This window comes from Puma concolor, chromosome D4 (genome assembly GCF_028749965.1).
Source record: "Puma concolor isolate L17-30 chromosome D4, mPumCon1.1.hap2, whole genome shotgun sequence".
Lineage (NCBI taxonomy): Eukaryota > Metazoa > Chordata > Mammalia > Carnivora > Felidae > Puma > Puma concolor.
The window spans coordinates 44,500,983-44,514,740 of NC_141679.1; the positions used below are offsets into that span (position 1 = coordinate 44,500,983).

Sequence of the window (13,758 nt, forward strand, 5' to 3'; positions counted from 1 at the left end):
TGTTTGTGATAGCTTTATTTATTTTTTTTAAGTTTATTTATTTATTTTGAGAGAGGGAGAGTGTAGGGAAAGAGATGTGTATTTTGAGAGAGAGAGGGAGAAAGAATTCCTAGCAGGCTCCGCACTGTCAGTGCAGAACCCATTGTGGGTCTCAAATTCACAAACCATGAGATCGTGACCTGAAGTGAAACCAAAAGTTGGACACTTAACTGACTGAGCCACCCAGGTGCCCCAGACAGCTTTATTTATAATAATTCCAAACTTAAAATAACCCTATTAAGGTATTAATATTATTAATAAAGATAATATTAATAAAGGTAAATAGATAAACATTGTGGTATACTCAACAGTGGAATACTACTTAGTTATAAATAGCAATGAGGGGTACCTGGCTGGCTCAGTTGGTAGAGCATGTGACTTTGGATCTCAGAGTTCTGGGTTTGAGCCCCATTTTGGTGTAGAGATTAATTAAAAAAATATTTTTTAAATATAAAAAGGAATGAATTATTGATATAAACACAAACATGAATGAATCTCAAAATAATTATGAAAAAAGCCAGAAAAAAAAAGAATATATACTGTATGATTCCATGTGTAATCAGTTCTAAAAACTATATGACAGCAGATAATTCATTGCCTATAGAGGGAGGGATAATTGCCTATAGAGGGATATAGAGGTATAAGAAAATTTGGAGTTTTGATGGGTATGTTTACTATCTTGATTGTTAATGGTTTCACAGGTATATATATTTATGAAAATTTACCAAATTTTACACTTAATATGTACATTTTATTGTATGTAAATTATACTTAAAGTTTTTATTTTTATTTTTATTTTTTAATATGAAATTTATTGTCAAATTGGTTTCCATACAACACCCAGTGCTCATCCCAACAGGTGCCCTCCTCAATGCCATCACCCACTTTCCCCTCCCTCCCACCCCCCATCAACCCTCAGTTTATTCTCAGTTTTTAAGAGTCTCTTATGGTTTGGCTGTCTCCGTCTCTAACTTTTTTTTTTCCTTCCCCTCCCCCATGGTCTTCTGTTAAGTTTCTCAGGATCCACATAAGAGTGAAAACATATGGTATCTGTCTTTCTCTGTATGACTTATTTCACTTAGCATAACACTCTCCAGTTCCATCCACGTTGCTACAAATGGCTAGATTTCATTCTTTCTCATTGCCAAGTAGTATTCCATTGTATATATAAACCCAAACTTCTTTATCCATTCATCAATTGAAGGACATTTAGGCTCTTTCCATAATTTGGCTATTGTTGAAAGTGCTGCTATAAACATTGGGGTACAAGTGCCCCTATGCATCAGCACTCCTGTATCCCTTGGGTAAATTCTTAGCAGTGCTATTGCTGGGTCATAAGTTAGATCTATTTTAAATTTTTTGAGGAAGCTCCGCACTGTTTTCCAGAGTGGCTACACCAGTTTGCATTCCCACCAACAGTGCAAGAGGGCTCCCATTTCTCCACATCCTCTCCAGCATCTATAGGCTCCTGATTTGTTCATTTTAGCCATTCTGACTGGCATGTGGTGATATCTCAGTGTGGTTTTCCTTTGTATTTCCCTGATGAGGAGTGACGTTGAGCATCTTTTCATGTGCCTGTTGGCCATCTGGATGTCTTCTTTAGAGAAGTGTCTATTCATGTCTTCTGCCCATTTCTTCACTGGATTATTTGTTTTTCGGATGTGGAGTTTGGTGAGTTCTTTATATATTTTGGATACTAACTCTTTGTCCAATATGTCATTTGCAAATATCTTTTCCCATTCCGTTGGTTGCCTTTTAGTTTTGTTGATTGTTTCCTTTGCAGTGCAGAAGCTTTTTATCTTGATGAGGTCCCAATAGTTCATTTTTGCTTTTAATTCCCTTGCCTTTGGAGATGTGTCAAGTAAGAAATTGCTGCAGCTGAGGTCAGAGAGGTTTTTTTCCTGCTTTCTCCTGTAGGGGTTTGATGGTTTCCTGTCTCACATTCAGGTCCTTCATCCATTTTGAGTTTATTTTTGTGAATGGTGTAAGAAAGTGGTCTAGTTTCATTCTTCTGCATGTTGCTGTCCAGTTCTCCCAGCACCATTTGTTAAAGAGACTGTCTTTTTTCCATCGGATATTCTTTCCTGCTTTGTCAAAGATTAGTTGGCCATACATTTGTGGGTCCAATTCTGGAGTCTCTATTCCATTGGTCTGTGTGTCTGTTTTTGTGCCAATACCATGCTGTCTTGATGATTATAGCTTTGTAGTAGACGCTAAAGTCTGGGATTGTGATGCCACCTGCTTTGGTTTTCTTCTTCAATATTACTTTGGCTATTTGCGGTCTTTTGTGGGTGCATACAGACTTTAGGATTGCTTGTTCTAGCTTCGAGAAGAATGCTGATGCAATTTTGATTGGGATTACATTGAATGTGTAGATTGCTTTGGGTAGTATTGACATTTTAACAATATTCTTCCAATCCATGAGCACAGAATGTTTTTCCATTTCTTTGTATCTTCTTCAATTTCCTTCATAAGCTTTCTATAGTTTTCAGCATACAGATCTTTTACATCTTTGGTTAGGTTTATTCCTAGGTATTTTATGCTTCTTGGTGCAATTGTGAATGGGATCAGTTTCTTTTTGTCTTTCTGTTGCTTCATTATTAGTGTATAAGAATGCAACTGATTTCTGTACATTGATTTTGTATCCTGCGACTTTGCTGAATTTATGTATCAGTTCTAGCAGACTTTTGGTGGAGTCTATCGGATTTTCCATGTATAATATCATGTCATCTGCAAAAAGCGAAAGCTTGACTTCATCTTTGCCAATTTGGATGCCTTTGATTTCCTTTTGTTGTCTGATTGCTGATGCTAGAACTTCCAACAGTATGTTAAACAACAGCAGTGAGAGTGGACATCCCTGTCATGTTCCTGATCTCAGTGGGAAAGCTCTCAGTTTTTCCCCATTGAGGATGATATTAGTGGTGAGCTTTTCATAAATGGCTTTTATGATGTTGAAGTATATTCCTTCTAGCCCAATTTTCTCGAGAGTTTTTATTAAGAAAGGATGCTAAGTTTTGTCAAATGCTTTTTCTGCATCGATTGACAGGATCATATGGTTCTTTTCTTTTATTAATGTGATGTATCACATTGATCGATTTGCAAATATTGAACCAGCCCTGCAGCCCAGGAATGAATCCCACTTGATCATGGTGAATAATTCTTTTTATATGCTGTTGAATTCGATTTGCTAGTATCTTGTTGGGAATTTTTGCTTCCATATTTATCAGGGATATTGGCCTGTCGTTCTCTTTTTTTTTTTTTTTTTTTTTGCTGGGTCTCTGTCTGGTTTGGGAATCAAAGTAATGCTGGCTTCATAGAATGAGTCTGGAAGTTTTCCTTCCCTTTCTATTTTTTGGAACAGCTTGAGAAGGATAGGTATTATCTCTGCTTTCAATGTCTGGTAGAATTCCTCTGGGAAGCCATCTGGTCCTGGACTCTTATTTGTTGGGAGATTTTTGATAACTGATTCAACTTCTTCACTGGTTATGGGTCTGTTCAAATACTCTATTTCTTCCTGTTTGAGTTTTGGAAGTGTGTGGGTGCTTAGGAATTTGTCCATTTCTTCCAGGTTGGTCCAGTTTGTTGGCATATAATTTTTCATAGTATTCCCTGATAATTGCTTGTACTTCTGAGGGATTGGTTGTAATAATTCCATTTTTATTCATGATTTTATCTATTTGGGTCCTCTCCCTTTTCTTTTTGAGAAGCCTGGCTAGAGGTTTATCAATTTTGTTTATTTTTTCAAAAAACTGACTCTTGGTTTCATTGATCTGCTCTACTGTTTTTATTAGATTCTATATTGTTTATTTCTGCTCTGATCTTTATTATTTCTCTTCTTCTGCTGGGTTTGGGGTGTCTTTGCTGTTCTGCTTCTGTTTCTTCTAGGTGTGCTGTTAGATTTTGTATTTGGGATTTTTCTTATTTCTTGAGATAGGCCTAGGTTGCAATGTATTTTCCTCTCAAGACTGCCTTCTCTGCATCCTAAAGCGTTTGGATTGTTGTATTTTCATTTTCATTTGTTTCCATATATTTTTAAATTTCTTCTCTAATTGCCTGGTTGGCCCATTCATTCTTTAGTAGAGTGTTCTTTAACCTCTAAGCTTTTGGAGGTTTTCCAGACTTTTTCCTGTGGTTGATTTCAAGTTTCATAGCATTGTGGTCTGAAAGTGTGCATGGTATGATCTCAATTCTTTTATACTTATGAAGGCCTGTTTTGTGACCCAGTATGTGATCTATCTTGGAGAATGTTCCATGTGTACTCAAGAAGAAAGCATATTCTGTTGCTTTGGGATGCAGAGTTCTAAATATATCTGTCAAGTCCATCTGATCCAATGTACCATTCAGGGCCCTTATTTCTTTATTGATGCTGTGTCTAGTTGATCTATCCATTGTTGTAAGTGGAGTATTAAAGTCCCCTGCAATTACCACATTCTTATCAATAAGGTTGCTTATGTTTGTGATTAAATGTTTTATATATTTGGGGGCTCCTGTATTCGGTGCATAGATATTTATAATTTTAAAAAGCACATAAAATCCGTGGAAATACTTAAAACTGCAGAAGCTTAATTTTATTTTTAGAGGTGCCAAATTTAGAGATTATAGAAAGAAGTCTTGATTCAACGTTCATATTCTCTGGGTTTCTACCATATAGTACCTAAGTCTCAATGTGTGTTTTATATAATTTTGTCTTCTTTGGTTACAGTTTTTTATGCTCTGTTTGGTATTTATATATGAAATATTTAATGATTCCTAAACTTCCTTAGTTTACATGGTGTTTCCAGAAAGTTTCTTAGCCAGAAGGAACAGACCCCTAACTGGATTAAGAGACTAGTTTGATTATATTTATTACCATTACCTCTATTTTTTTGTCTTAGATCTTGACTTAATTCATGATGAACTCAATTCATTTGTTTAAATGTGGTTAGCTCTAGGAATTCTGTAACCTACAAGAGAATGATTTCTGAGGCTCCTGAATGGCTCAGTTGGTTAAGCATCCAACTCTTGGTTTCTGCGCAGGTCATGATCTCACAGTTCGTGAGTTCAAGCCCTGCATCAGGCTCTGTGCTAACAGTGTGCAGTCTGCTTGGAGTTCTTTCTCTCTCCCTGTCTCTCTGCCCTTTCCTCCTTCCCTCTCTCCCGCCCGCCCTCTCTCTCTCTCTCTTTCAAAACAAATAAATAAACATTAAAAAAAAAAGATCTTTCTTAAAAAAAACAAGAATGATTTCTTAAATGGTCTGAATATTGCTCATTAAGTGCATTTTGCTGAAAGCAGAGCACCATAGCCCAACTCTGACCCTTTAATAATTCTTTTTTTTTAATTTTTTATTTTTTTTAATTTATATATGAAATTTATTGTCAAATTGGTTTCCATACAACACCCAGTGCTCATCCCAAAAGGTGCCCTCCTCAATACCCATCACCCACCCTCTCCTCCCTCCCACCCCCCATCAACCCTCAGTTTGCTCTCAGTTCTCAACAGTCTCTTATGCTTTGGCTCTCTCCCACTCTAACCTCTTTTTTTTCCTTCCCCTCCCCCATGGGTTCCTGTTAAGTTTCTCAGGATCCACATAAGAGTGAAACCATATGGTATCTGTCTTTCTCTGTATGGCTTATTTCACTTAGCATCACACTCTCCAGTTCCATCCACGTTGCTACAAAAGGCCATATTTCATTTTTTCTCATTGCCACATAGTATTCCATAGTGTATATAAACCACAATTTCTTTATCCATTCATCAGTTGATGGACATTTAGGCTCTTTCCATAATTTGGCTATTGTTGAGAGTGCTGCTATGAACATTGGGGTACAAGTGCCCCTATGCATCAGTACTCCTGTGTCCCTTGGATAAATTCCTAACAGTGCTATTGCTGGGTCATAGGGTAGGTCTATTTTTAATTTTCTGAGGAACCTCCACACTGCTTTCCAGAGCGGCTGCACCAATTTGCATTCCCACCAACAGTGCAAGAGGGTTCCCGTTTCTCCACATCCTCTCCAGCATCTATAGTCTCCTGATTTGTTCATTTTGGCCACTCTGACTGGCGTGAGGTGATACCTGAGTGTGGTTTTGATTTGTATTTCCCTGATAAGGAGCGACGCTGAACATCTTTTCATGTGCCTGTTGGCCATCCGGATGTCTTCTTTAGAGAAGTGTCTATTCATGTTTTCTGCCCATTTCTTCACTGGGTTATTTGCTTTTCGGGTGTGGAGTTTGGTGAGCTCTTTATAGATTTTGGATACTAGCCCTTTGTCCGATATGTCATTTGCAAATATCTTTTCCCATTCCGTTGGTTGCCTTTTAGTTTTGTTGGTTGTTTCCTTTGCTGCAGAAGCTTTTTATCTTCATAAGGTCCCAGTAATTCACTTTTGCTTTTAATTCCCTTGCCTTTGGGGACGTGTTGAGTAAGAGATTGCTACGGCGGAGGTCAGAGAGGTCTTTTCCTGCTTTCTCCTCTAAGGTTTTGATGGTTTCCTGTCTCACATTCAGGTCCTTTATCCATTTTGAGTTTATTTTTGTGAATGGTGTGAGAAAGTGGTCTAGTTTCAACCTTCTGCATGTTGCTGTCCAGTTCTCCCAGCACCATTTGTTAAAGAGACTGTCTTTTTTCCATTGGATGTTCTTTCCTGCTTTGTCAAAGATGAGTTGGCCATACGTTTGTGGGTCTAGTTCTGGGGTTTCTATTCTATTCCATTGGTCTATGTGTCTGTTTTTGTGCCAATACCATGCTGTCTTGATGATGACAGCTTTGTAGTAGAGGCTAAAGTCTGGGATTGTGATGCCTCCTGCTTTGGTCTTCTTCTTCAAAATTACTTTGGCTATTCGGGGCCTTTTGTGGTTCCATATGAATTTTAGGATTGCTTGTTCTAGCTTCGAGAAGAATGCTGGTGCAATTTTGATTGGGATTGCATTGAATGTGTAGATAGCTTTGGGTAGTATTGACATTTTGACAATATTTATTCTTCCAATCCATGAGCAGGGAATGTCTTTCCATTTCTTTAAATCTTCTTCAATTACCTTCATAAGCTTTCTATAGTTTTCAGCATACAGATCCTTTACATCTTTGGTTAGATTTATTCCTAGGTATTTTATGCTTCTTGGTGCAATTGTGAATGGGATCAGTTTCTTTATTTGTCTTTCTGTTGCTTCATTGTTAGTGTATAAGAATGCAACTGATTTCTGTACATTGATTTTGTATCCTGCAACTTTGCTGAATTCATGTATCAGTTCTAGCAGACTTTTGGTGGAGTCTATCAGATTTTCCATGTATAATATCATGTCATCTGCAAAAAGCGAAAGCTTGACTTCATCTTTGCCAATTTGGATGCCTTTGATTTCCTTTTGTTGTCTGATTGCTGATGCTAGAACTTCCAGCACTATGTTAAACAACAGCGGTGAGAGTGGGCATCCCTGTCATGTTCCTGATCTCAGGGAAAAAGCTCTCAGTTTTTCCCCGTTGAGGATGATGTTAGCTGTGGGCTTTTCATAAATGGCTTTTATGATCTTTAAGTATGTTCCTTCTATCCCGACTTTCTCAAGGGTTTTTATTAAGAAAGGGTGCTGGATTTTGTCAAAGGCCTTTTCTGCATCGATTGACAGGATCATATGGTTTTTCTCTTTTTTTTTGTTAATGTGATGTATCACGTTGATTGATTTGCGAATGTTGAACCAGCCCTGCATCCCAGGAATGAATCCCACTTGATCATGGTGAATAATTCCTTTTATATGCCGTTGAATTCGATTTGCTAGTATCTTATTGAGAATTTTTGCATCCATATTCATCAGGGATATTGGCCTGTAGTTCTCTTTTTTTACTGGGTCTCTGTCTGGTTTAGGAATCAAAGTAATACTGGCTTCATAGAATGAGTCTGGAAGTTTTCCTTCCCTTTCTATTTCTTGGAATAGCTTGAGCAGGATAGGTATTATCTCTGCTTTAAACGTCTGGTAGAACTCCCCTGGGAAGCCATCTGGTCCTGGACTCTTATTTGTTGGGAGATTTTTGATAACCGATTCAATTTCTTCGCTGGTTATGGGTCTGTTCAAGCTTTCTATTTCCTCCTGATTGAGTTTTGGAAGAGTGTGGGTGTTCAGGAATTTGTCCATTTCTTCCAGGTTGTGCAATTTGTTGGCATATAATTTTTCATAGTATTCCCTGATAATTGTTTGTATCTCTGAGGGATGGGTTGTAATAATTCCATTTTCATTCATGATTTTATCTATTTGGGTCATCTCCCTTTTCTTTTTGAGAAGCCTGGCTAGAGGTTTGTCAATTTTATTTTTTCAAAAAACCAACTCTTGGTTTCGTTGATCTGCTCTACAGTTTTTTTAGATTCTATATTGTTTATTTCTGCTCTGATCTTTATTATTTCTCTTCTTCTGCTGGGTTTAGGCTGCCTTTGCTGTTCTGCTTCTATTTCCTTTAGGTGTGCTGTTAGATTTTGTATTTGGGATTTTTCTTGTTTCTTGAGATAGGCCTGGATTGCAATGTATTTTCCTCTCAGGACTGCCTTCGCTGCGTCCCAAAGCGTTTGGATTGTTGTATTTTCATTTTCGTTTGTTTCCATATATTTTTTAATTTCTTCTCTAATTGCCTGGTTGACCCACTCATTCGTTAGTAGGGTGTTCTTTAACCTCCATGCTTTTGGAGGTTTTCCAGACTTTTTCCTGTGGTTGATTTCAAGCTTCATTGCATTGTGGTCTGAAAGTATGCATGGTATGATTTCAATTCTTGTAAACTTATGAAGGGCTGTTTTGTGACCCAGTATATGATCTATCTTGGAGAATGTTCCATGTGCATTCGAGAAGAAAGTATATTCTGTTGCTTTGGGATGCAGAGTTCTAAATATATCTGTCAAGTCCATCTGATCCAATGTCTCATTCAGGGCCCTTGTTTCTTTATTGACCGTGTGTCTAGATGATCTATCCATTTCTGTAAGTGGGGTGTTAAAGTCCCCTGCAATTACCACGTTCTTCTCAATAAGGTTGCTTATGTTTATGAGTAATTGTTTTATATATTTGGGCGCTCCGGTATTCGGCGCATAGACATTTATAATTGTTAGCTCTTCCTGATGGATAGACCCTGTCACTATTATATAATGTCCTTCTTCATCTCTTGTTACAGGCTTTAATTTAAAGTCTAGTTTGTCTGATATAAGTATGGCTACTCCAGCTTTCTTTTGGCTTCCAGTAGCATGATAAATAGTTCTCCATCCCCTCACTCTCAATCTAAAGGTGTCCTCAGGTCTAAAATGAGTCTCTTGTAGACAGCAAATAGATGGCTCTTGTTTTTTTATCCATTCTGATACCCTATGTCTTTTGGTTGGCGCATTTAATCCATTTACATTCAGTGTTATTATAGAAAGATATGGGTTTAGAGTCATTGTGATGTCTGTATGTTTTATGCTTGTAGTGATGTCTCTGGTACTTTGTCTCACAGGGTCCCCCTTAGGATCTCTTGTAGGGCTGGTTTAGTGGTGACAAATTCCTTCAGTTTTTGTTTGTTTGGGAAGACCTTTATCTCTCCTTCTATTCTAAATGACAGACTTGCTGGATAAAGGATTCTCGGCTGCATATTTTTTCTGTCTAGCACACTGAAAATCTCGTGCCAATTCTTTCTGGCCTGCCAAGTTTCAAAAGAGAGATCAGTCACGAGTCTTATAGGTCTCCCTTTATATGTGAGGGCACGTTTACAACCCTTGCTGCTTTCAGAATTTTCTCTTTATCCTTGTATTTTGCCAGTTTCACTATGATATGTCGTGCAGAAGATCGATTCAAGTTACGTCTGAAGGGAGTTCTCTGTGCCTCTTGGACTTCAGTGCCTTTTTCCTTCCCCAGTTCAGGGAAGTTCTCAGCTATTATTTCTTCAAGGACCCCTTCAGCACCTTTCCCTCTCTCTTCCTCCTCTGGGATACCAATTATGCGTAGATTATTTCTTTTTAGTGTATCACTTCGTTCTCTAATTTTCCGCTCATACTCCTGGATTTTTTTATCTCTTTTTCTCAGCTTCCTCTTTTTCCATAACTTTATCTTCTAGTTCACCTATTCTCTCCTCTGCCTCTTCAATCCGAGCCGTGGTGGTTTCCATTTTGTTATGCATTTCGTTTAAAGCGTTTTTCAGCTCCTCGTGACTGTTCCTTAGTCCCTTGATCTCTGTAGCAAGAGATTCTCTGCTGTCAGCTATACTGTTTTCAAGCCCAGCGATTAATTTTATGACTATTATTCTAAATTCACTTTCTGTTATATTATTTAAATCCTTTTGGATCAGCTCATTAGCTGTTGTTATTTCCTGGAGATTCTTCTGAGGGGAATTCTTCCGCTTGGTCATTTTGGATAGTCCCTGGCGTGGTGAGGGCCTGCAGGGCACTTCCCCTGTGCTGTGGTGTATAACTGGAGTTGGTGGGCGGAGCCGCAGTCAGATCTGATGTCTGCCCCCAGCCCACCGCTGGGGCCACAGTCAGACTGGTGCGTGCCTTCTCTTCCCCTCTCCTAGGGGCGGGATTCACTGTGGGATGGGGTGGCCCGTCTGGGCTACTTGCACACTGCCAGGCTTGTGATGCTGGGGATCTGGCGTCTTAGCTGGGGTGGGTAGGCAAGGTGCACAGGGGCAGGAGGGGCAGGCTTAGCTTGCTTCTCCTTAGGTGATCCACTTCAGGAGGGGCCCTGTGGCAGCAGGAGGGAGTCAAATCCGCTGCCGGAGGTTTGGCTCCGCAGAAGCGCAGAGTTGGGTGTTTGCGCGGAGCCAGCAAGTTCCCTGGCAGGAACTGGTTCTCTTTGGGATTTTGGCTGGGGGATGGGCGGGGGAGATGGCGCTCTCGAGCGCCTTTGTTCCCCACCAAACTGAGCTCTGTCGTCCGGGGGCTCAGCAGCTCTCCTTCCCTTTGTCCTCCAGCCTTCCCGCTTTCTGAGCAGAGCTGTTAACTTATGACCTCCCAGACGCTAAGTCGCGCTTGCTGTAGGAACACAGTCCGTCAGGCCCCTCCGCTTTTTGCAAGCCAGACTCGGGGCTCTGCTTGGCCGGCGAGCCGCCCCTCCGCCCCGGCTCCCTCCCGCCAGTCCGTGGAGCGTGCACCGCCTCGCCGCCCTTCCTACCCTCTTCCGTGGGCCTCTCGTCTGCGCTTGGCTCCAGTGACTCCGTTCTGCTAATTCTCTGGCGGTTTTCTGGGTTATTTAGGCAGGTGTAGGTGGAATCTAAGTGATCAGCAGGACGCGTGGTGAGCCCAGCGTCCTCCTACGCCGCCATCTTCCCTCTGACCCTTTAATAATTTTTAACAGAGCCTCGGTACACGAAAGGATCATAGTTGCCTTGTAAATGAATTGATGTTGTAAACTTGTATTTTATAGGAGGTAAAAACTGACAACATGATACCAAAACAGGCTTCTTCTATAGAATGACAACAATTTGATTATAAATCCAACTGGGAAGTATGCTAGTTGATCACTGTTAACTCAGGAGTATTTTAATTTTAATGAGTCAAGATAAAGTATTTTCTTTAATTGATGTCTTTTTTCCTTTTTTCCTTTTGTAGGAAATACAATAGCAGCCATGATAGAAGACAAAGGGCCAAGAGTGACTGACTACTTTGTTGTGGCAGGTCTCACTGACACATCTACTCTTTTAGATCAAGAAATAAATCGTTTAGATACTAAGTCAACTGGGCCTAAAGCTCCAATTACAGATATTGCAGTTATTAACAAATCTGCTGGGGAGACAGTACCTGAAGGTTACACCTGTGTTGAAGCCACTCCATCAGCTCTCCAAGCAAATTTGAATTATGGAAGTCTGAAAAGCCCCGAACTTTTCCTCTGTTATAAGAGAGCAAGAGACAAACCACCCCTTACCGACATTGGGTATGGTGACTTATTTTCTTTTGCTATAGTGAAGGAAATAACATTTATTTAAGGTGCATGGGAATAGAAATTTGAATTTTTTGATAGTTCTATTATTTGTTACTTCAGGATCAAGTTAGTAAGATATTACATATCTCTATCCACGCTTACTGAATTTCTCTGCATTGTACTTGAATCATGAGATCATTTCCTTTCAAAAGCATATTGAAATGAAGGCATTAGAGCCTGAAATGTGATTCCATTTCTGTTGTACTTATCAGATAAGCTTATTAATTAAACATAAAAGAACAAGAAGGTATAATAAAAGATTATATTTTTAAGGAGCTACTTGGGTTACGTGGTGAAGTTTTGTGAAGCCCTGAACTCATTTAACAAAGGAGCATTCCTGTTTTAAAAAATGTAATTGTGTTGTGTGGTTTTAAATGCCAGGAGGGGGGAGGTATTTACCATTTAGAGTGAGTGTAGTGGTTATGAGGTATTAGTATCTAGTCCACAGCCAGGGAAGTACATTCTTTGTAAAAACTTTTATCCCAAAAATGTCTACATTGACTCTTTTGTAAACAAGCTATGTTTTTAGAATACCTATAATACTTGTCATGTATACATGTCATTTATTAAGCTGTTCTGTTTATTACAATTATCCTCAGTTACTTAAAACATACAGGTATTTGAGAACATCTTAGGAAGTGTTTGGGATCAGCTTGTCCATTTATGCAAAACATGAAGTCAGAATTTTGGTGGGGATTGCATTTAATCTATAGATCAATTTAGGGAGTACTGGCCACTTTTATACCACTAAGCTGTCTAACTTTTGAATGTGAGATCTCTTTCCCTTTATTTAGGTCTTTAATTTCTTTCAGCAGTGTTTTGTAGTTTTTAGTGTAGGAGTCTTTCACCTCCGTGATTAATTTTATTCCTACATATTCTTTTGGGTTCCATTAAAAATGGTATTTTTTGGGGCGCCTGGGTGGCGCAGTCGGTTAAGCATCCGACTTCAGCCAGCTCACGATCTCGCGGTCCGTGAGTTCGAGCCCCGCGTCGGGCTCTGGGCTGATGGCTCGGAGCCTGGAGCCTGTTTCCGATTCTGTGTCTCCCTCTCTCTCTGCCCCTCCCCCGTTCATGCTCTGTCTCTCTCTGTCCCAAAAATAAATAAACGTTGGGAAAAAAAAAAAAATTAAAAAAAAAATGGTATTTTTTTTTTAATTTCCTTTTTGGATTATTCATTGCTGTTATATACGAACACAGCTGAATTTTAATTTTATATGTTAATCTTATACCCTACAACTTTGATGAATTTGTTAGCTCTCATAGCTTTCTTTTGGGTATTTGGGGATTTTTTTTTTTTTCAACGTTTATTTATTTTTGGGACAGAGAGAGACAGAGCATGAACGGGGGAGGGGCAGAGAGAGAGGGAGACACAGAATCGGAAACAGGCTCCAGGCTCCGAGCCATCAGCCCAGAGCCCGACGCGGGGCTCGAACTCACGGACCGCGAGATCGTGACCTGGCTGAAGTTGGACGCTTAACCGACTGCGCCATCCAGGCGCCCCATCTTATATACATAATTTCAAAGTTACAATATCGCTATTACTACCAATAGTAAACCTGTTTACTGAGTTCTTGCCCCTAGAATAAGACCCATCAAGCATTTACAGAGTACTTACTGTGTTAAAAAATTATATGAAATAGTATTTTTTTAAGTTTATTTTTTTATTTTGAGAGAGAGGAAGAGAGAGAGTATCCCAAGTAGGCTCCACACTATCAGCGTGGAGCCCGATGCAGGGCTCGAACTCATGAACTGTGAGATCATGACCTGAGCCAAAATCAAGAATCAGATGGATGCATAACCAACTGAGCCACCCAGGTGCCCCATGAAAT

The 13,758-nt window shown here is 39.5% G+C and overlaps 1 protein-coding gene across 5 annotated transcripts in view; it reads left to right on the forward strand.

Annotated features, from left to right (window-relative positions):
* DENND4C (DENN domain containing 4C) overlaps positions 1–13,758 on the forward strand; it is a 124,095-nt gene that overhangs the window by 27,664 nt on the left and 82,673 nt on the right. For all 5 annotated transcript variants that reach the window (XM_086685380.1, XM_086685381.1, XM_086685383.1 and 2 more), the window contains exon 2: positions 11,560–11,881. In XM_086685380.1, coding sequence (XP_086541506.1) covers positions 11,577–11,881 — 305 coding nt within the window. In that variant the 5' untranslated portion in view covers positions 11,560–11,576. The remainder of the gene's footprint in view (positions 1–11,559; positions 11,882–13,758) is intronic.